Below are 20,960 nucleotides of genomic sequence, written 5' to 3'. Positions count from 1 at the left end.
TTATTGCATAGAGGATTTCATTGCTTTGAAGACGATTTTTTTTTTTTTTCTCAGGAGGGAAGGGGGAAGTCTGCTATATACATGATGGGGTCCTGCCCCCTTTCCCCTCCCCCCACCAAAATCAAGGAGGGGGAGGGAGAGGGAATAGTCTTTGAGGGTGGGGGGTAAACTGAGGCACACTGGAGACCAGGCCCCTCCACTGGGGTGGGGGGGAGGGGGAAGTAGTGCAAATGAAAAGGGGGGGGACAAAGCACATGGTGGGGGGGGGGGAGGCAGGGCCCAGCAGCTGTCTTGCTGTTAAGCTCCACTCCTTCCCCCAAGCTGCCATCCAATAGGCTGGTCCCTTTAAATGGCGAGGGAGAACCCCACCGCCCGACCCACCTGGTGGCGTCCCCGGCTCAGGGTGGTTTCCCCGCTCTTCCGGCCCGGGACCCAACCCGCTGCGGGTCCTAGGCTCCGGCCCCTCCCAGGACCCGGCAGCGGAGTCGACCTCCTCTCTTCCCCAGCGCCCCACTGGGGTTCTAGGCTCTTCCTGTTCCTGCCCCCAGCGAGCAGGCTTCCCCTGACCTGCCCTGGGGGTCCTGAGCTCCACCCCAGGCCTCCTCGGGTCAGCGCGGTGGGATGACGGTCGGGCCTTCCCGCTCCCCGCTGGGGTCAGGACCCACAGGGGGGGTTGCCGGTGAGGAGGCAGCCCAGCCCGCCGTGGACCTGGGCCTGGAGGGGCCCGTACTCCACCCGCTCCCCATCCACGGTCAGGATCCCGCGCCGGGTCAAGGGCTCCAGGCGGAAGGCGCGGGCCGCGGCGTAGGCCAGCTGCGGGCAGCCCAGCCCGAAGTGGGTGCCCCGCTCCATGGCCAGGAAGAGGCGCAGCAGCGCTGCCCGTGAGACCCCCGCCCGGACCCAGCACAGGTGCACCACGCCATCCCCGAAGTGGGCGAAGGGGGCGGCCACCAGGTCGGCCCCGAGGTGGCTGGGGGAGATGGCCAGCAGGAGGACAAAGTCCCCCTCCAGCGTGACCCACTCCGGGGGCAGGGGCTCGCCCAAGGGGGGCAGCAGGTCGTCAGCAGGACCCTCGGGGGCGGGCGAGGAGGGTGGGGCGGGGTCGGCCCTGGGCTGGGGAGGGTCGGCGGTCAGGTCCAGGTCCCGGGATGGGGAGAAGGGCGAGGGCGGGGGCGAGGGCGAGGGGGCCGGGGAGCGGGCGGCGGGGGCGTGCAGGCCCCGCTCCTCGGCCAGCGCCATGTCGGAGACGGCCCGGTGCAGGGGCGACCCGTGTGGCGGGACCGGGGGCGGCATGGCCGTGGCGCTCCGGGCCAGTGGCCGGTGGGGGGCACCGGGCAGCGGCTGGGCCGCGGGGAGGTAGGAGAGGCGGCCGCGGTAGGTGTGGAGGGAGGCCAGGCGGAGGGCGGTGCCCAGGGTGAAGCGGGCGGGGCCCAGGGGGCGGAAGCGCTCGCTCTCCACGTCCACATCTGAGACGAAGCCCCAGGCCACCGACAGGAAAGAGAAGATGCGGGTGCCCGAGGCCAGCGTGACCGACAGAAGGTCCAAGGGGGCCCTGGCCCCACGGCACAGCAGCAGCGAACAGTTGAGCAGGAGGTCCAGGCCGAGGGCTGGCTCAAAGCTGAGGGAGACAAGGGGAGGGAGGATGAGGGCGAGAGAGAGAGAGACGGGAAGAGATGGGGAGAGAAGGCAAGAGGGGAAGGGGCGGGAAGAGATGGAGAAAGGAAGTGGGGAGAGAGGGAGAGGCAGAGGGAAAAGGGAGAGGTAAAGAGAAGGAGAGGGAGGGAGAGGGGGACAGAGGAGATGGGGAGAGGCAGCAAGGAGGAGAGAAGATCCCGGGAGAGATTTGGGATAGGGTAGGGAAAGAACAAGAAAGAAGAGCCTGACTCTGAGGAGGGCTAGGAAGCACCTCCTCCCCTGAGTTACCTCTGCTCCGATCCTATCCCTCCTTCTTATGGAGACTCAGTACCCCCCAGTCTGTGACTTGCCTTCAGGCTCCAGGCCTGGTCCCCCTGCCTCATTTTAGCCCCACCAGCTAAACCCCCAATTTCCCTTCCTTTTGGCTTTCCCTCTACCCATAGATGCCTCCCATAAGCCCAACCGCAAAGACCTTTCTAGTTCCTCCCCCTCGGCCCCTAGTTAGGTGGGGGGTCGGGATTCCTGTCACTCTTCTAACCGGGCTCCTCGCCTCCTGCCCCTGACCCTCAGGGCCGCCTCCTTACCCCCCGTGCTGGTTCACGGCTCCCGCCAACGCGTTCCCAGAGCCGCAGGGGAGGATCCCGACAGGCGTCTTGATGGCCTTGGCCCAATCGGGCCGTTCCATGAGCCCATTCACGACCTGGGGAGGGAGGCAGGGGATTGGAGGCCGTGACCCCGGGACCCCCGAGGAGGGTAGGGATGTGGGGCGGGGGGTCCCCACTTACTTCATACAGCAGCCCGTCTCCGGACAGCGTCACGATCCCATCCCACTCGGCCAGATTCAGTCCCCGGACCAGCTCCCGGGCATGGTTCTGCCGTTCTGCGACAAGAGCAGGGAAGGATAATCAGGATGGCTGAAGGATACCTCATTAAGCACTTACTAAGTGCCCAGCACTGTGCTAAACTCCAAGGAAGATAGGAGGTAATCAGATTGGACATGGTCCCTGACCCACTTGGGACTCACACTCTAACAGGTGAGGAAACCCACACGGAGGCGTGAAATAGCTTGCCCAAGGTCACACCGCAGCTAAGTAGCTCTGCAGTTCAGAGAAGCAACATCATAATGTTGGTATTGGTTAAGCGCTTACTATGTGCAGAGCACTGTTCTAAGTGCTGGGGTAGATACGGGTAATCAGGTTGTCCCACGTGAGGCTCACAGTTAATCCCCATTTTACAGATGAGGTAACAGGCACAGAGAAGTTATGTGATTTGCCCACAGTCACCCAGCTGACAAGTGACTGAGCAGGGATTCGAAACCATGACCTCTGACTCCCAAGCCCGGGCTCTTTCCACTGAGCCACACTGCTTCTAGCAACACAGCCTAGTGGATAGAGCACGGGCCTGGGAGTCAGAAGGACCTGGGTTCTAATCCCAGCTCCGCCACCTGTCTGCTGTGTGGCCTGGAGCAGGTCACTTCATTTCTCTGTTCCTCAGGGACCTCACCTGTGAAGTGGGGAGTAAGACCGGGAACCCCATGTAGGACATGGACTGTGTCCAACCTGATCAGCTTGTATCTACCCCAGCGCTTCGTAAGGTGCCTGGCGCAGAGTAAGCACTTAACAGATACCTTTAAAAAAAAAACAGTGGCTGAGCCAGATCTAGGACCCAGATCTCCCAGCTGCTGCGCTCTTTCCATTAGGTCTCGTGGCCTCCCGAGGCATCTCTAAAGTCCCAGCGGAGGCTCTTCCTCACCTCCCCTTCATCCATCACCCCCCACCCTTCACGGCCACCACCCCACTCTCCCCACAGTCCCGGGATTCAACCTCCCAGCTCCTTGGCAATGAAACTGCCAGTGACACCGTCTTCCCCTCTTGTTTTTGAGCTCGCTGTGGGCAGGGAATATGTCTACCAACTCTTGACGTACTGTCCTCTCCCAAGCGCTCAAGACGGTGCTCTGCACACACTGAGAGCTCGATAAATACCACACTGAGCGGTTGATTGATTCACCTGGGCGGCGGACTCACCGGTCTGGATGAGGTTGAAGGAGAGGTCAGCTTCTGAGATCATGGGCAGCACGTGGTTCTGACACCACTGCCAAGCCTGGCCCCGCCCGCCGAAAGGATTCACCAGAAGAAGCAGCCGCCGGGGCCTGGGGAGGAGCTCCGGAGTGATCACTGGTTGGGGAGAGGAAAAGCACGGTTAGCTAGTCAGTTGGTCGTTTTCATTGAGTGCTTACCGGGTCCAGCGCATTGTACTAAGCGCTTGGGAGGGTCAACAGAACCATAAATGGACACGTTCCCTGCCCACAGAGAGCTTACAGTCTAGAGGGGGAGAAAGACATTAATATAAATAATTACAGATGTGGACCTAAGCGCTGTGGGGCGGGGGGGGGGGTGAATAAAGGGAGCAAGTGAGCAGAAAGGACTAGATGAGGAAAGGAGGGCTCAGTCAGGGAAGGCCTCTGGGAGGAGATGTGCCTTCACTAATAAGAATGATGATAGTACTTGTTAAGCGCTTACTATTTACTAGGCACTGTACTAAGTGCTGGAGTGCATACAAGCAAATCAAGTTGGACACGGTCCCTGTCCTACGTGGGGCTCAGTCTCAATCCCCATTTTACAGATGAGGTAACAGGCACGGAGAAGTGAAATGCCTAAGGTAACACAACAGAAAAGCAGCGGGGAGGGGATTAGAACCCATGACCTTCTACCTCCCAGGCCCGGGTGCTATCCACTATGCCATGCCGCTTCTGCCTTGAAGCAGGGGGAAGGTCATTGTCTGTCTGGATAACTAGGTGATCGCCAGTCCCAGGTTCCTGTTCTCCCCAAATGCCCGTGGGTCAGGCCCCGCGGGGGTGTCCACCTCACCAGCTGGGCTGGGATGATCCAGAAGGGGAGGGGGTAAGGTAACTGAGGGGGCAGGGAGGCCGTTGGCGTAATCTAATCAATCTGGCTTTGCTCTTTGGCCCCGTGACAACTTCTCCAAGAAGCAGGGGGAGGGAAGGAGGCTTAGCCGACCACACCCTCACCTGCAGGGCTCAGGTGTCCGCTGGCCCAGGCTGCCTTTCTCCCGGTCAGGCGGCTTTTCCTGGTAACCCTACCCCGCAGTCGGGGCCCTGTATTATCTTAGATTTGGTCAGCCATCTCCTCCCTGCCGGGACCCAGACTTCATGGCCCCAAGCACGAGGCCAGACCCAGGCATCCCGGCAGCAGGAAACAGGAATGTCGGCCCCCGGCCCCCACCCGGGCCTCCGGCCCCCCGACGGGATCCGGGCTCCCTGGCCTCCGGACCCTGGCAGGGCCCGGGCAACCCGGTCTCCTGGCCTCGGGCCCCCAGCCCCCTTACCCGTGTTCCCGCCCAGGGCCACGCCCCGCACCAGGCACTTGATGACGGTGGCCCAGCGTTCCGCCACGGCCTGGTTCTCCTCGTAGGTGCCGTCCCCGTCCACCCGGAAGGTCCGGGCCGCCCGCCGCCGCCCGCCCCGCCGCCGGCGTGGGTAGGCGTAAACGGCGAAGAAGGCGGCGGGCTCTCCTGGGGCCAGGCTCCGCAGCGTGTGGCAGCCGGACACCTCCCCCATGGGCACCACCGTGCGCTGCTCCGCGTCGGGCCGGGGCACCAGGCGCTGGATGTGCAGGGCGGACAGGGTCAGGGTCAGGGCGTAGCGGGTCCCCCGGGCCGGGTGCGCCCCGAACTCCCCGTGGAGAAGGGTCTCCTCTCCGGCCCGGGCGCCGTCGGGGGACATGCTGGGCGGCGACGGGGAGCGGGGGCGGGCTGGGTTGGGTCGGGGGTTCCCGGGCCCAGCCGGTGGCCCCGGGGGGCCCCCTTCCCCGCCGCGCACGTCCTCCTCGGCGTCCTTGGCCTCTGCCCCCAGAATCCTCCGGGCCTACTCCGGCCCCGGGAGGCTCTTCGGTTCAGGCTCGGCTCCGCGCTCTCCTCTTCTGGGCCTGCTTCTGGGGCTCGGTCGTCCGTCCCCGCGCTGGCCCCTCGACGGGTCCTTCTCTTTGTCCGCAGCCTTGGTCTTCTGGTGGCCTCCGGGCCCGCCCCGGCGAGGAGACCCGGGCGTTCACACGCCCCGGCGATGGTGTCTTCGGCCAGGACCGGGGGGTCAAAGTCCCCGCCACGGGCTCCCGGTCCTGGGCTGCGGCCCGGCCCCGCTCTGGCCGTGAGGACGGAGCGTGGGGTGGCGGGGGCAGGCCCGGGGCAGGATCACGACTCCGGCCTTGGGATCTGGAGAGGCGAGAGGGGGAAGACGGAGACGGGGAGGGTTGAGGGCCGGGGCCGGGGGTCCCCGCGGGGGGAGGATGGGACCCGTGCACGCCGCACTGACCTGCGGAGCTTCGGGTCCAGCTTGGGACTGGGCCATGGGCCTGGGCTGCACCGCCGGGACGTGTGGACGAGGGCGGCCCCGACCCCGTCCCGCCCCCAGCCCCACTCAGGGGCCCATCCCTCCTCCCTCCCCCGGTCCCTCCACCGCCACCGGCCTCCCGCCCTTTGCCTTCCTTCCCTGCCCCACCGGCCGGTCCTTGGCCCGGAGCTCACCTCGGCCCCGGCCCCGCCTCCCCCTCCCCGGATTGGCTCCGGGCCTCTCCGTCTCCCTGACCGTCCCGCCTCACCCTCGCCTTCCTCCTCCTCCTCCTCGGTGCCCCCCTCCCGCCCCCCACCCACCCCGTCCCCTCGCCCCGTTTCCCGCGGCCCCGGCTCCCCGCGCCCCCTCCCGCTCACCCCCGGAACTGCTCCGGCTACACCTGGCCGCGGGGGGGGGGGCATGGGGGGAGCGGGGAGGGTGTGAGGCGCCGCGGCCAATCACGGCCCGGCCCGGCCGGCCGGCCCACCAATCAGAGCCGGAGAAGGCCGGGGCTGAGATGCTCCCCAGCCGGACCCCGGAGGGGGCGGGGAGGGTGGGGGGCGGCCATGTTGGGTGAGGGCAAAGGGCGGGCTCCACCGTGGCTTCGGGGCGGCCGCCCAGAGCGAACGAGCCCCCAGGGCTTAGCCGGGGGGAGGACGTGAAGTCGCTCCGCCACCATATTTGTTTAGGGCAGGTGGACTCTTGACCTCAGAAATAAGGCGCATCGACGCTACTGAAAGGTGTTTCCTTTTCCACTGGGCAAACGAAGAGCCCGGGCTTGGGAGTCCCAGGTCGTGGGTTCTAATCCCGACTCCGCCACTTAGCCGGGAGACCTTGGGGAAGTCACTTCACTTCTCTGGCCCTCAGTGACCTCATCTGGAAAATGGGGATGAAGACTGTGAGCCCCACGTGGGACAACCTCATTACCTTGTATTTGCCCCAGCGCTTAGAACAGCGCCCGGCACATAGTAAGCGCTTAACAAATACCAACATCATTATTAAGTAGGGGCCGCTACGTTACTTTATCCTCGAACTGTGGCTCACTGCCTAGAGCAAGGGCCTGGGAGTCAGAAGGATTTGGGTGTTCTAATCCCGGCTCGGCCTCTTGCCTGCTGTCTGACCTTGGGCAAGTCACTTCACTTCCCTGGGCCTCAGTTCCCTCACCTGGAAAATGGGGATGAAGACTGTGAGCCCCATGTGGGACGGGGACTGCGTCCAACCTGATTACCTTGTATCTACCCCAGTGCTTAGTACAGTACCCGGCATATAGTAAGCGCTTAATGAGTACCGTTAAAAAAAAAGAGAAATGCATCAGCGATGTCAGAGGTAGGAGTGGGGAGAAGGAGAGGGAAGACAGGAACGCTGCAGGAGAAGAAGGTAGGGTTAGGTTAAGGGACTCGGCCCATACACTTCGCTCCTCTAATGCTAACCTTATCACTGTACCTCCATCTCATCTCATCTATCTCACGCCGACCTCTCGCCCACGTCCTGCCTCTGGCCTGGAACGCCCTCCCTCCTCAAATCCGACAGACAGCTACTCTTTCCCTATTCAAAGTCATATTGAAGGCAAATCTCTTCCAGGAGGTCTTCCCTGACTAAGCCCTCCTCCCCCCTTCCTCTTCTCCCACTCCCTTTTGCGTCACCCTGACTTGTTCCCCCCCTCCCAGCCCCACAGCACTTATGAATAGATCTATCATTTTTTTATATTTATACCTATCTTCCCCTGTGCCCCAGACTGTAAGCTCGTTGTGGGCAGGGAATGTGTCTGTTTAATGTTGTGTTGTACACGTCCAACTGCTTAGTACAGTGCTCTGCACACGGTAAGTGCTCAATAAATACGATTGACTGAATGAATGACTCCACCACTAACCTTAGGATCCTTCAAAGGCTGAGGATTGGGCAACTATTTTGTCCTTTGACTATCAATGAATCAATCAGCACTTAGAACAGTGCTTTGCACATAGTAAGTGCTTAACAAATACCATCATTATCATTATTATTATTAATCAATCAACCATATTTATAGAGCACTTACTGTATGCAAAGCACTGTATTAAGTGCTTAGGAAAGTACAGTGAAATAGTGTTCTTAGATAGGTTACCTATCCTCGAGAAGCTCACAGTCTATAATCCTCATTCATTCAGTCTTTTTTTTTTTGAGCACTTACTCTATGCAGAGCACTGTATTAAGCGCTTGGAAAGCACAATTCAGCAGTAAAGAGAGACAATTCCAGTCCTCACTTCCCTCCCATGTAATCCTCTTATCCTTCGTCTTCCCCATCCCTCTTTCCCTCTCTGTGGATTCTTCTCTCCCTGCCCACCCCTGCCAAAAAAAAAAAAATACAGCCAAACCTGAATCCTTGTGAGTCTGGGTTGGAAGCAGAGCAGGGTGAAGTCACCTCCTGGCTTGGATGAGAAGGAGGAGAAGCCGAAGTCCGGAATATGGGGAGGGGCTGAGGAGGAGACAAAGTTGAGGCCGATAAGAGCCAAAAGACAAGAAGAAGGTAGGGTTGCAGGGAGGGGGAGACTCCCCATGTCCCTCCATGACAAGCTCACAGTAAGATTCTGTTAAACTCACCCCACCTCACATATCTGCTCTTTTCAGCCAAAACTCCTACAAGTCCACTCAGTCGTATTTATCAAGCATTTACTGTGTGCAAAGCACTGGCCTAAGCGCTTGTGAGAGTACCATATAACAATACAGAGACCCATTCTCTGCCCACAGTGAGCATACAGTAATTTGTTAATGAGATGTACATTGCCTTGATTCTATTTATTTGCTATTGTTTTAATGAGATGTTCATCCCCTTGATTCTATTTATTGCCATTGTTCTTGTTTGTCCGTCTCCCCCGATTAGACTGTAAGCCCATCAAAGGGCAGGGACTGTCTCTATCTGTTACCAATTTGTACATTTCAAACGCTTAGTACAGTGCTCTGCACCTAGTAAGTGCTCAATAAATACTATTGAATGAATGAATATTGAATGAATAGAATCATCTCTACATTCCTCCCCAGCTCTCTCTCCAAATTCAAAGACCTCCAAAATACCACCTCTCCAATAAGCCTTCTCAATTCATTCCCATCCCTCTCGAGGTTGCACCTGGAGAGTTTCCAGTCCTCTACCAGACTCAACTACGGGAAGGAGAGTCAAGCAGAGGCATACCCATTCCATTCTTAGCTTGGCCAGTGGCTAGCGAGTAGAAGGCAATCTGCTGCAGGTCAAACCTCCCCTGTGCTGAGCAGTAGCGGCGTGAGAAAAGAGTCGAGGGTGAAGACTCAAGTTTACGGCACGGAAGGAAGCGGTGGTAAACCACTGTCGTATTTTTACCAAGAAAACTATGGTTAAACTACCTGAACGGTTGCAGAACAATTGTAAATATGATGGATTGACTGAGTGGGGATTAAGACTGTGAGCACTCTGTGGTACAGCCACTGTGTCCAACCTGATTAGCTTGTATGTACCCCAACTGCTTGGCACAAAGTACTTAACAAATACCATCATAATTATTATTAAGTGCTTAGTACAGTTCTGTGCAAACAGTAAGTGCTCAGTAAATACCATTTATTGCCTGAATATTCTAGTTGTAAATATTCAAATGTTTACCAAACAGAGCATTAGAGGATAAGCTCTGTGTAGACAGGGATCAGAGTCATTCCTTTGTTTGGAACTTCCCAAGCACGAATTCCACTACATTGTTCTGTACTTCCTAAGCACATGTTCCGGTCCATTGTGCCAGTATGGGCTTAGGAAATACCATGACTGCTGTTAGGAGCCCAGAAGTGGGGCACAGGTCACCTGACATTAGAGAATGGAGGAGATCTGGGGAGCGGGGGATGGATGAATGTACTGGTGTAGGGAGGCCCAGGAGAGAGTCTTGATAGGAATCAGGGAGTGAGAGAGCAATGAGGAGGGGGAGAGGGACCAGCCCGGAGGGAAGAGGAGCAAGCAAGGGGAAAAATGACCCTGCTTTGAGGGGCTTTGAAATTTTGAGAAAGGAAGTTATTATCCGAACCCCAGAGATTGCATTCTGCAATCAAAATAGTATTTATTGCGTGTCTTACTGGGGGAGCGAGAAATAGAATTAGTAGACGGGAAGCAGAACGATGTAGTGGATAGAGCACGGGCCTGGGAGTCAGAAGGTCATGAGTTCTAATCCCAGATTTGCCATTCCTCTGCTGTGTGACTGAGGGCAAGTCTCTTCACTTCTCTGTGCCTCAGTTACCTCATCTGTAAAATGGGGGTTGAGACTGTGAGCCCGGCGTGAAACAGCATCTGCGTCCAATCCAATTTGCTCGTGTCCAACCCAGTGCTTAGTACGGTGTCTGGCACATAATAAGTGCTTAACAAATGCCATTATTATTATTATTAGACACGGTCCCTGTTCTCAAGGAATTTACAGTCAATCGAGCAATTGTATTTATCAAGTGCTTACTGTGTGCAGAGCAGTGTACTAAGCACTTGGGAGAGTAGATTATAACAATAAACACATTCTCCACCCACAACGAGCTTTCAGTATCGAGGAGGAGAAAGGCATTAAAATAAATCAATTACATAAGTGCTGTGGGGCTGGAAGGGGGAATGAATAAAGGGGACAAGTCAGGGTGACGCAGAAAGGGGTGGGAGAAGAGGAAAGGAGGGTTGAGTCAGGGAAGACCTCTTAGAAACGTACCTTCAATACCACAGTGACTGCTTGAAGGTTAGATGGTCATGGGTTCTAATCCTGCCTCCACCACTTGTCAACTGTGTGACTTTGGGCAAGTTACTTAACTTCCCCGTGCCTCAGTTACTTCATCTGGAAAATGGGGATTAAGACTGCGAGCCCCATGTGGGACAATCTGATTACCTTGTGTCTACCCCAGCGCTTAGAACACTGCTTGGCACATAGTAAGTGCTTAACAAATGCCATCATCATCATTATTATTATTATTGGATCCAAGGGGGCCGTCAACAAGGGAAGCAGATGGTTCATTCATTCATCGAATCATTCGTCTTTCTTGAGCGTTTACTGGGTGCACAGCGCTTTAATACTAATAATAACAGTGGTATTTGTTAAGTGTTTACTATGTGCAGGGCACTGGAGTAAATACAGTAAATACACTGGAGTAAATAAGCGCTGGGGTAAATACAGGGTAATCAGGTTGTCCCACGCGAGGCTCACAGTTAACCCCATTTTCTAGATGAGGTAACTGAGGCACAGAGAAGTTAAGTGACTTGCCCAGTCACCCAGCTGACAAGTGGCAGAACCGGGATTCAAACCCATGACCTCTGACTTCTAAGCCCGGGCTCTTGCCACTGAGCCACGCTCCTTCTCTAAGATTAAGATTGCGAGCCCCATGTGGGACAATCTGATTACCTTGTGTCTACCCCGGCGCTTAGAACACTGCTTGGCACATAGTAAGCGCTTAACAAATGCCATCATCATCATTATTATTATTATGATCCAAGGGGGCCGTCAACAAGGGAAGCGGCTGGATCATTCATGCATCGATTCAGTCGTCTTTCTTGAGAGCTTCCTGGGTGCACAACGCTTTACTAAGCGCTTGGGAGCGAACCATATAACGAAAAACGGAGTTGCGTCGTCACCCTGTCCTCCAGCATCCGCTTGATGTGGGCGGGGTGGGAAGAAAGCGGGCCGCCGACGGCTCAGCCACCTGAACCTCCTCACCCGGAGCGTGGGAATTTAGCCGGTCCTCCACGGACGGCAGAGGGCGCCACGGCCAGGCCGAGGGCGCCGCTCTGGGCCCCGGACTCGACGTCCCCGGCCTCGGGGTCACGTGTCGTCGCCCTCGGGCGGGTCCTCCCTCCCCGCGCCGGCGCACTTCGCTCTTTCCAGGTCGAGCCGTCGGCTGGGCGCCATCATGGTGAGCGTTTCCCGGCGGCGAGGGGGGACCGGGGCCATCCGCCGCCATCCGTCACCCCCGCGGGGTGGGGGGGCCCGGAGGGAGCCGCAGGAGGAAGGGGGGGCCCCGGAGCGCCCATCGAAGCCGCTATGGGAGGGCTCGGGGGGTTGAAATGGAGACGCGGGGCCGCGCCGGGGAGGGCCGGGGCTTGACCGCGCTGTCCCCGCGCTGTGCAGGGAGTCGATATTCGTCACAACAAAGACCGCAAGGTGCGGCGCAAGGAGCCTAAAAGCCAGGACATCTACTTGAGACTGCTGGTCAAGGTACCGACCCGGCGCGGGGGCCTGGGGGAGCGGGGCGGGGGCCGGCGGAGCCCGGGCTGGCCGCGGGGACCGGCCATTCCTCGGCTCTCAGCCCCCCGCTCTCCTCCACCTCCTCCTCCGCCCAGCTCTACCGCTTTCTGGCCCGCCGGACCAACTCGAGCTTCAACAAAGTCGTGCTGAAGCGGCTGTTCATGAGCAGGACCAACCGGCCCCCTCTGGCCCTCTCCCGCATGGTGAGTGAGACGGTCCCGAGGCCACCCGTCGGCCTTAAATGATGATAACGATGGTATTTGGGAAGCTCTTACTACCTTTTAAGTCCTGGGGTACATACAGGGTAACCCACCGTCATAACCCCCCTTTTACAGATGAGGCGACTGAGGCACAGAGAAGTGACTTGCTCCTAGTCACCCAGCTGGTAGTGGCGGAGGCGGGATTAGAACCCAAGATCTCTGGCTCCCAAGCCCGTGTTTTGCTGCTACACAGCGCCCCGTTAAATAGGACCAAGGGGCAGAGCTGTGATGCAGCTGGAAGTAATAATAATAACGTTGGTATTTATTAAGCGCTTACTGTGTGCAGAGCACTGTGCTAAGCCCTGGGGTAGATACAGGGTAATCAGGTTGTCCCACGTGAGACTCACAGTCTTAATCCCCATTTGACAGATGCCACCGAGACACAGAGGAAGTGAAATGACTTGCCCACAGTCACACAGCTGACAAGTGGCAGAGCCGGGATTCGAACCCACGACCTCTGACTCCCAAGCCCGGGCTCTTTCCACTGAGCCACGCTGCTCCTCTGCTAGAGAAGCTCAGTGGAAAGAGCCTGGGCTAGGGAGACAGGTCACGGGTTTGAATCCTGGATTTGCCACTTGTTAGCTGTGTGACTATGGGCAAGTCACTTTACTTCTTTGTGCCTCAGTGACCTCATCTGTAAAATGGGGATGAAGACTGGGAGCCTCACGTGGGACGACCTGATTACCCTGTATCTCCCCCAGCGCTTAGAACAGTGCTCTGCACATAGTAAGTGCGTAACAAATACTAAAGTTATTATTAAATGGGGGTTTGTGGGGTTTAGATTGGCATCGGGTCCCCCCGCGGGTGCTGCTGGGAATACTGCCCTGGTAAGAGCTTGCCTATAGCAATGCCATCTTGTGCCAGGCGGATGTGGCGGTGGAGTTCAACCGGGGGGATTCTGTCCCGAGGAGGGGAGAGGCCCTGGGCCGGTTCAGGGAACATCTCCCACCCCAACCCCCCAGCCTTCCCACTGACCTCAGTTCCCTTCCTCTTTGGGCCCAGATCCGGAAGATGAAGCTGCCCGGGCGGGACAACAAGACGGCTGTGGTAGTGGGCACGGTGACAGATGATGTGCGGATCCAGAATGTGCCCAAGCTGAAGGTGAGTTTGTGTGTTTGGGGGGAGGGGGAGAGGAGAATGGCACCCCTTAGTTGGGGTGGAGGGAGCCACCTGGGCTTCGTGTGGAGGGGGTCCAGGGGTCGAGAGATGGGCAGCGTGGCTTAGTGGCAAGAGGCCGGGCTTGGGAGTCGCAGGCCGTGGGTTCTAATCCTGGCTCCGCCACTTGTCTGCTGTGAGACCTTGGGTGAGTAACTTGTCTGGGCTTCAGTTACCTCATCTGTAAAAATGGGGATTAAAAAATGTGAGCCCCGCTTGGGGCGATCTGATTACCCTGTACCTACTGTAGTGCTTAGAACAGTGCTCAGCACATAGTAAGCGCTTAACAAATACCATAATTATTATGATGGGCAAGATCTGAGGCCTGGATTTCCCTTTGCAGGTGTGTGCCCTGCGGGTGAGCAGCGGAGCACGCAACCGCATCCTCAAGGCTGGTGGGCAAATCCTCACCTTCGACCAGCTGGCCCTGGCTGCGCCCAAGGGCCAGGGGACAGTCCTCCTCTCTGGTGAGGTGGGGAGGAACGAAGAGGGTGGAGGGAAAAGAGGGGGCCAGGGCAGGGAAGCTGTTGCTGGCTCTTCCGATGCTCTGATCTTGGCCTGATGTTGAGTCTTTGCTTCTTCCTTCCCTTGGTCGCTCGGATTCTCTCCTCCAGGTCCCCGGAAGGGCCGCCAGGTGTATAGGCATTTTGGGAAAGCTCCTGGCACTCCTCACAGCCACACCAAGTGAGTACGGCGGGAGGATGTCATGTTGTGGTGGGAGGGGCTGGAGAGGGAGGCCACAAGATCACAATCAGCCTTGATGGGATGTCACGTCAGCCGAGGTTAGGCATTCCACAATCTCAGGTGGACCCGACCCCCTGAAGAAGTGTCTCGGCTGACCTGCCCATGGCCATCCCTGAAAGGGGGTGCTGGGCACTGTGGGGTCGGAGCCTTGGCTGTGCCCAGCCAGGGGCTGACCTGTCCTCTCTTCCCGCAGACCCTACGTCCGCTCCAAGGGCCGGAAGTTTGAACGTGCTCGTGGACGTCGTGCCAGTCGTGGTTACAAAAACTGAACTCTCTCGTCTATTAAAAAGCTTCCGGACTGGAGCTTATGGTGTCTCTCTCTGGCTGGGGAGGCCTGGGGGACTGGGGCAGCAACTTTGAATGGGCACACAACCCCCCCCCACCACCATCACCTTCCTTGGTGCCCTCTCGGTCCTTGCCTGTCGCCACATCCTTCTAGCATTGGCCTGGGAGTCAGAAGGACCCGGGTTCTAATCCCAGCTCTGCCACATGCCTGCTGTGACCTTGGGCAAGTCACTTCTTTCTGGGCCTCTTACCTCATCTGCAAAATGGGGATTAAGAATCTGAGCCCCATGTGGGATGGGAACCCTGTCCAATCTGAGTGACTTGTTACCTACCCCAATTTTTAGATCAGAGCTTGGCACATAGAGCGTAAGAAGTACCACCACCGTCGTCATTGTTTGTTCCGTGTTATTTGGGTCTCTGTTCTGGCTTCTGGTGGCTCTGCCTGTGTGCCCAGATCTATCTCCCAGGCATGTCGGCTAAGCAAGGTGGGATTTCCTTGGTCCTAGCTCTGTTATGACTCAGGCTTCATATTGACTGGTTGCCTGCCTGTCTGAGGGAAGACTCTGCTGCAGGGATACCTCCTCTGGCAAACCACTGGAGGGGAGAGTCTGGATCAGAGCAGCACTAGGCAGTTGTCAGCTGGGGTCAGGCGGTGCTACTCCGGTGGGTGCCTGGAAATTAATTACAGATATGGACACAGGTGCTGTGGGGCTGAGAGGAGGGTGATGCAGAAGGGAGTAGAAGAAAAGGAAGAGTCCTTTGGTCAGGAAGGCCTCTTGTAGATGTGTCTTTAATAAGGCTTTGAAAGGGGGAAAAGTAATGTCGGATGTGAGGAAGAAGGGTGTTTCAGGCCAGAGGCGGTACGTGCACAAGAGGTTGGGGACTAAGTAGACGAAATTGAAGTACAGACAGTAGGTTGGCATTAGAAGGGCTAAGTGTGCAGGCTGGTTATGTGAGAGAGTAGTGAGGTAAGATAGGGGGCAATGTGATTGCATGCTTTAAAACTGGTTGTCAGGAGTTTCTGTTTGATGTGGAGGTGATGGGTAACAGTGGATAACTTGGATTGAATGTTTGTAGAAAAATGATCCTGGCAGTATAGTGGAGTATGGACTGCAGTGGGGAGAGACAGGAGGCAGGGAGATCAAGGAGGCTGATAGAGTAATCAAGGCAGGATAGGATAGGATAAGTGCTTGGATTAACAATATAGTATTTTGGATGGAGAGGGAAGGATGGATTTTAACGATGCGGAGGTCGAACTGACCCCAGGACCAGGCTGAGAGTGAGGGTGATGCATATCAGCTGGCAAGGGTGAGGCCAAGACCCAAACTGCCATGACTCCTGAGGGATAGGAGCGCCCTCTTTTTTAAGTAGTATGCTTTTTAAAAATGTTCTGAGCACCTACTATGTATCAGAAACTATTATGTGCTACAGTCCCTGTCCTTCGTGGGGCTCACAGTCTTATTCCCCACTTTACAGATGAGCTAACAGGCACAGAAGTGATCTGCCCAAGGTAACAGCAGACAACTGGCAGAGCCAAGAATTAGAGCTCAGGTCCTGACTCCCAGGGCCCTGCTCTACTAGGCCAAACAGCTTTCCCAGACCTGAGTCCCCCCGGCACTCAGTTGTATTGAGTGTGTACTGTTTGTAGAGCGCTGTACAAGTGCTTGGGGGAGAGTACACTATATCAGTGTAACAGGTGCATTTCCTGCCCACAGTGAGCTTATAGTCTAGAGGGGGAGATGGGACATTACTATAAATAAATTACAGATGTATATCAAGTGCAGTGGGGCTGGGGAGGTGGATGAATAAAGGGAGCGAGTCAGGGCAATGCAGAAGGGATAGGGAGAAGAGGAAAGGAAGATTTAGTCGGGGAAGGCCTCTTGGAGCTGGACCTTCAATAAGGCTTTGAAGGTAGAGTTATTGTCGGATATGAGGAGAGACGGCGTTCCAGGAGAGGCAGGACGTATATGAGAGATTGGCGGTGAGGTAGGCGAGTTGAAGGTACAATGAGAAAGTTGGCATTAGAGGAGCAAAGTGACCCAGCAATCATGTACCCACTGATCCCCTGACAAGATTCCTTGCCTCCCCCCTCTTTTGCCCTATCTGACTGCTGCATTGGGAGCTCCTCCCACCCACATCTAGTCAGCTGTGCCCCCTCTCCCCTGCTGGAATGCCCAGCCCATAACTCCCATGCCCATTGATTGCCTGACTGATTTCAAACATTAATCTCACTTCCCCACCCCTTCCTGCAATTCCCTCCATCTCTTGGCCCTAAATAACCTGATCATTTAAGTGATAAAATTGAAACCGTCACTTGCAATCTCCTTAAAATCTCCCCTATTCCTCTCCAGTCCTTCCCTCCTGCTGCCCCTTTGATTTTTCCCTCTTTCCCAGCAGTATTTCAGCATATGTTCTCCTTTATTTCAAAATCTACCTCCTCTACATGTACCTTCACACTTCATCAAAACACTTGCCGCCTTCCCTCCCTGACTCCAATCTTGAACTCACTTTCCAATGGCTTCTTTCCCACCTCTTTCAAACATGCTCAAGTCTCCCCCATCCTAAAAGAACCCTCTTTTACCCCCAGGGCATCCTGCAATTATCTCCCCACCTCCCGACCTACCATTCCTCTCCAAACTCCTTGCACAAGTTATCCATAACTGCCACCTCTGCTTACTGTCTTCCAATTCTCTCCTTGACCCTTTCCATTCATTCAATCAATCGTATTCATTGAGCGCTTACTATGTGCAGAGCACTGTAGTGCTTATACAGTTTGGCAACAATCTCTGTCCAATAACGGGCTCACAGTCTAAAAGAGGGGAGACACCGTCACCGTCATCATCAGTGTGGTATCTATTAAGCGCTCACTATGTACTTACCAAATCCAACAAATTCTCCATCCTAATCCACAGTGTGGACCCCATTTGCTTTGGAAAATATAATAATTGTATTTCTTATGCTTGCTATATTGCAGCTTCTGTAGTGCCTATATGTAGCCACTGTAAAATCCCCATTGTACGGTTGAGTTAACTGAAGCACAGAGAAATCAAGTGACTTGCCCCAAGTCACACAGCAAGACAAGTGGTGGAGGTGGGGTTAGAAACCATGACCTTCTGACTCCCAAAACTGTGGGACCCCTTCTAATCTCCAACTACGCTCCCTTGGAAAACTCATTCACTCCCACCACTTCAACTACCATCTCTACATGGATGATTCCCAAATCTACCTCTCTACCTCTCCAACCCCGTCTTACCTTTACTCGGATGTCCCGCTGACACCTCAAAGTTAAAATGGCGTAAGACAGAACTCATCTTCCCAAACCCTATCCTCCCCCAACTTTCTCATCACTGTAGACAGCACCATCATCCTCCCCGCCTCCCAAGGCAGTAACCTTGGCATTATCTCAACTTGTCTCATTCAACCTACGTATTCAATGTCACCAAATCTAATTGGTTCTACCTTCACAACACTGCTAAAATCTACTCTTTCACTTCAAACTACTGCGCTGATCCAAGTACTTGGATCCCACTTTGTCTAGTCGATCGTATTTATTGAGCAGTTACATAGTGTGCAGAGCATCGTACTAAGCAGCATGGGCTAGTGGGCAGAGCACGGGCCTGGGAGTCAGAAGAACCTGAATTCTAAACCCGGCTCCTCCACTTTTCTGCTGTTTGACCTTGGGCAAGGCACTTAATTTTTCTGTGTCTCTGTAAAATTTACGGATGAGAAAGAAGAATAAGCTCCATGTAGGATGGGGATTCTGTCTTCAATCTACCCCAGTGCTTAGAATAGTGCTTGACACATAGTAAGCATTTAAAAGCTATAATTATCATTATTACTAAGCAGTTGAGAGAGTACAATATTGAGAGAGTACAATACAAGAGTTGGTAGACACATTGATTGCACACAAGCTTACGGTCTAGAGGATATTGCATCAGCCTCCATGCTAACTTCCCTGTCTTCTCTCTCTCTACTCTAGTCCTTACTTCGCTCAGCTGCTCGAATCCTTTTTCTAGAAAGAGTTCAGTCCATGTCTCCCACTCCTCAATAACCTCCAACGGTTACACACCCACATCTGCATCAAACAGTAGCTCATCATTTGGCTTTAAGACATTCAATCACCTTACCTCCTCATACCTTACCTCTGATTTCCTACAACCCAGCCCACACACTTTGCCCCTCTTAACGCCAAGCTACTCACTGTACCTTGCTCTCTTCTATCTCGCTACCAACCCTTTGCCCGTGTCCTCCCTCTGGTCTGGCACATCCTTCTCCTTCATGTCCGACAGACCACCTTCAAAGCCCTCCTACACTCAAATCTCCAAGAGGCCTTCCCCAACTAAGCCTTCATTTCTCCTGCTCCCTCTCTTTTTTGTGCCACATATGCACTTTAAGCATTTGATATTCAAACCACCCTCAGCCCCATAGCACTTACTGTGTGCAGAGCATTGTACTAAGCGCTAGGGAGAGTACAGTAAAACCATAACCGACACCTTCCCTGCCCAGAATGCACTTACGGTCTGGAGAGGGAGACAGAAATCGATATAAATAAATAAATGGCAGATATGCACGTAAGTACCTAGGGGCTGGGAGGGGGGATGAATAAAGGGAGCAAGTCAGCATGGCGCAGAAGGGAATGGGAGAAGAGGAAATGGAGGACTTTGTCAGGGAAGGCCTCTTGCAGGAGACGTGCCTTCAATAAGGCTTTGAAGGAGGGGAGAGTCACTGTCAGTATGTTCCAGATTGTAATTGTCCATAAATGCCCATATCGGTAATTTATTTTAACGTCTATCTCCCCCTCCAAAGTGTAAGCTCTTTAAAGGCAGGGAACATACCTACCAACTCTGTATTGTACACGGGAAGCAGCACGGTATAGTGGATAGAGCACGGGCCTGGGAGTCAATAGGTTGTGGGTTCTAATTCCAGCTCTGCAACTTGTTTGCTGTGTGACCTTGGGCAAGTCACTTCATTTCTCTGAGTCTCAGTTTCTCGTCTGTAAAATGGGGATTAAGACTCGGAGCCTCATGTAGTACAGTGCTCTGCACATAGAGCTCCATAAATAGGATTGAATGAATGAATGAATGACAGGAACTGTTTCCAACCCGATTTTCTTGTATCCACTCTAGCTCTTAGTATTGCGCCTGACATCCAGGAAGTGTTTAACAAATACCAGAATATTATTATCGTTATTATTCCTCTCCCAAGCACTTTGGACAGTGCTCTGCATGCAGTAAGGGCTCACATACCATTGATTGAGTGAAGCTCTGCAGCCTGCCCCACCCACTCCCTCCATTTCCCCTCACCTGGCCACTTTCTATCCCCATTTTCTCTCCCAGCTTTTGTGCCCCATCACCAGCCTTCCCCTCCTGCCCTAACCCCCTCTCTGAGACCCCTGTCCTGGATTTCCCAGTTCCACTTCCAGGGGCCCCCAAATCTCTCCGCCTCCCAGCTTCCTGCTTGCCTCCCCACCTTCTAGCATCCTGGTATCAGGTGTGTGTGTCTCACCTGCTTCCTTCTAACTGTTCCTCCCTGGCCGACCTCGTCCTGGCCCCACCCACAAGAAGCCTTAAAGGAGCAGGGCCCCTCACCCTTATCTCTTGGTCCCTACATTCCCCCTCACCCCATCCTGCCCCCCTCCCCCAATACCCCCATTGAGAGAGGAAAAGGACTGGGGACAGAGAAAGCCTTGGTTGGGATGTTGGGGGGCGGGGGGAAGGGGGCCAATCAAAGGCTTATACTGGGCAGGATGTGGACTTGGTCAGAAGAGGAGAGGGGAGTGGCCCCAGGCAAAGGAGCCTGACACACAGGGAGCAAACTGGGGCAAACTGGAGCCTTGTTTCCCCAGCTCCAAACTGGGTCTGAAACTGAGCCCCAGACTGAGAAGAAAACAGGTCAGCTTCTTATTTCCGCTGCCCCCTCTCCTTCCCCTCCCTCTCCACTCCCTCCCTCCCTCTCCACTCCCTCCCTTCTTTCCCCCTTCTCTCTTTCCCTCCGTCTCTTCCCCGTTGGCCTTGTTTACTCTGTAGGGTTGGGTTTTTCCAGAAACACCCCTTCCCAGTGCTTCACTTTTCTCGTTTGAATGCAACTGCCGGGAGAGAAGGTGTCTGAGGCCCTGGGCTAAGGAACCAGAAAAGCAGGTGAGGTTGTCCAGTGAAAGCTGGACACCCAGGGATTCCCCCGCACCCCAGAGCTTCATCTCCCTGGCTCCAATCCCCCCGAAGTCCAGAGACCCCTTCTCCCCAGACTCCCTGCCCATACCCCTCCTTCCCACGATTCCCCCGGGAGCCCAGAGCCCCCTCCTTCTTACCCCCCAATCCCTTTCTCCCTCATTTTTTTTATCGT

The 20,960-nt window shown here is 55.4% G+C and overlaps 2 protein-coding genes across 3 annotated transcripts; one reads left to right on the top strand and one right to left on the bottom strand.

The window, feature by feature from the left end:
- Positions 1–203: 203 nt before the first annotated feature.
- SPHK2 (sphingosine kinase 2) lies at positions 204–6,265 on the bottom strand. Of its 2 annotated transcripts, XM_029073082.2 has the most exons (6): positions 5,963–6,265; positions 4,981–5,862; positions 3,660–3,809; positions 2,421–2,515; positions 2,220–2,335; positions 205–1,618 (listed from the first exon to the last, which is right to left on the bottom strand). In XM_029073082.2, the coding sequence occupies exons 2-6, from the start codon at positions 5,375–5,377 to the stop codon at positions 655–657; spliced, it is 1,722 nt and encodes a 573-aa protein (XP_028928915.1). In that variant the 5' UTR covers positions 5,378–5,862; positions 5,963–6,265; the 3' UTR covers positions 205–654. The 2 variants fall into 2 exon arrangements, with proteins under 2 accessions (XP_039769282.1, XP_028928915.1); XM_039913348.1 differs by lacking the exon at positions 5,963–6,265 and having other exon boundaries at positions 204–1,618; positions 4,981–5,510.
- Positions 6,266–11,698: 5,433 nt separating this feature from the next.
- Positions 11,699–14,636, top strand: RPL18 (ribosomal protein L18). Its single transcript, XM_029073096.2, has 7 exons — positions 11,699–11,842; positions 12,058–12,144; positions 12,270–12,377; positions 13,437–13,535; positions 13,933–14,056; positions 14,204–14,273; positions 14,527–14,636. Exons 1-7 carry the CDS (start codon positions 11,840–11,842, stop codon positions 14,600–14,602), a joined length of 567 nt encoding a protein of 188 aa, XP_028928929.1. The 5' UTR covers positions 11,699–11,839; the 3' UTR covers positions 14,603–14,636.
- The last annotated feature ends 6,324 nt before the right edge of the window (positions 14,637–20,960 follow it).

This window comes from Ornithorhynchus anatinus, chromosome 10, assembly GCF_004115215.2.
Source record: "Ornithorhynchus anatinus isolate Pmale09 chromosome 10, mOrnAna1.pri.v4, whole genome shotgun sequence".
NCBI lineage: Eukaryota > Metazoa > Chordata > Mammalia > Monotremata > Ornithorhynchidae > Ornithorhynchus > Ornithorhynchus anatinus.
Note: the sequence above shows the minus strand (reverse complement) of the source record. Positions and strands in the feature narration are given on the sequence as shown.

Coding starts and splice junctions, on each gene's coding strand:
- SPHK2 (XM_029073082.2), bottom strand. CDS start 5,377: ATGTCCCCCGACGGCGCCCGGGCCGGAGAGGAGACCCTTCTCCACGGG. Junction 3,810..4,980: donor GGCCCTGGGCGGGAACACGG/GTAAGGGGGCTG, acceptor CTCCCCAACCAG/TGATCACTCCGGAGCTCCTC. Junction 2,516..3,659: donor CTTCAACCTCATCCAGACCG/GTGAGTCCGCCG, acceptor CTCTTGTCGCAG/AACGGCAGAACCATGCCCGG.
- RPL18 (XM_029073096.2), top strand. Junction 12,145..12,269: donor ACTTGAGACTGCTGGTCAAG/GTACCGACCCGG, acceptor TCCTCCGCCCAG/CTCTACCGCTTTCTGGCCCG. Junction 12,378..13,436: donor CTCTGGCCCTCTCCCGCATG/GTGAGTGAGACG, acceptor CTTTGGGCCCAG/ATCCGGAAGATGAAGCTGCC.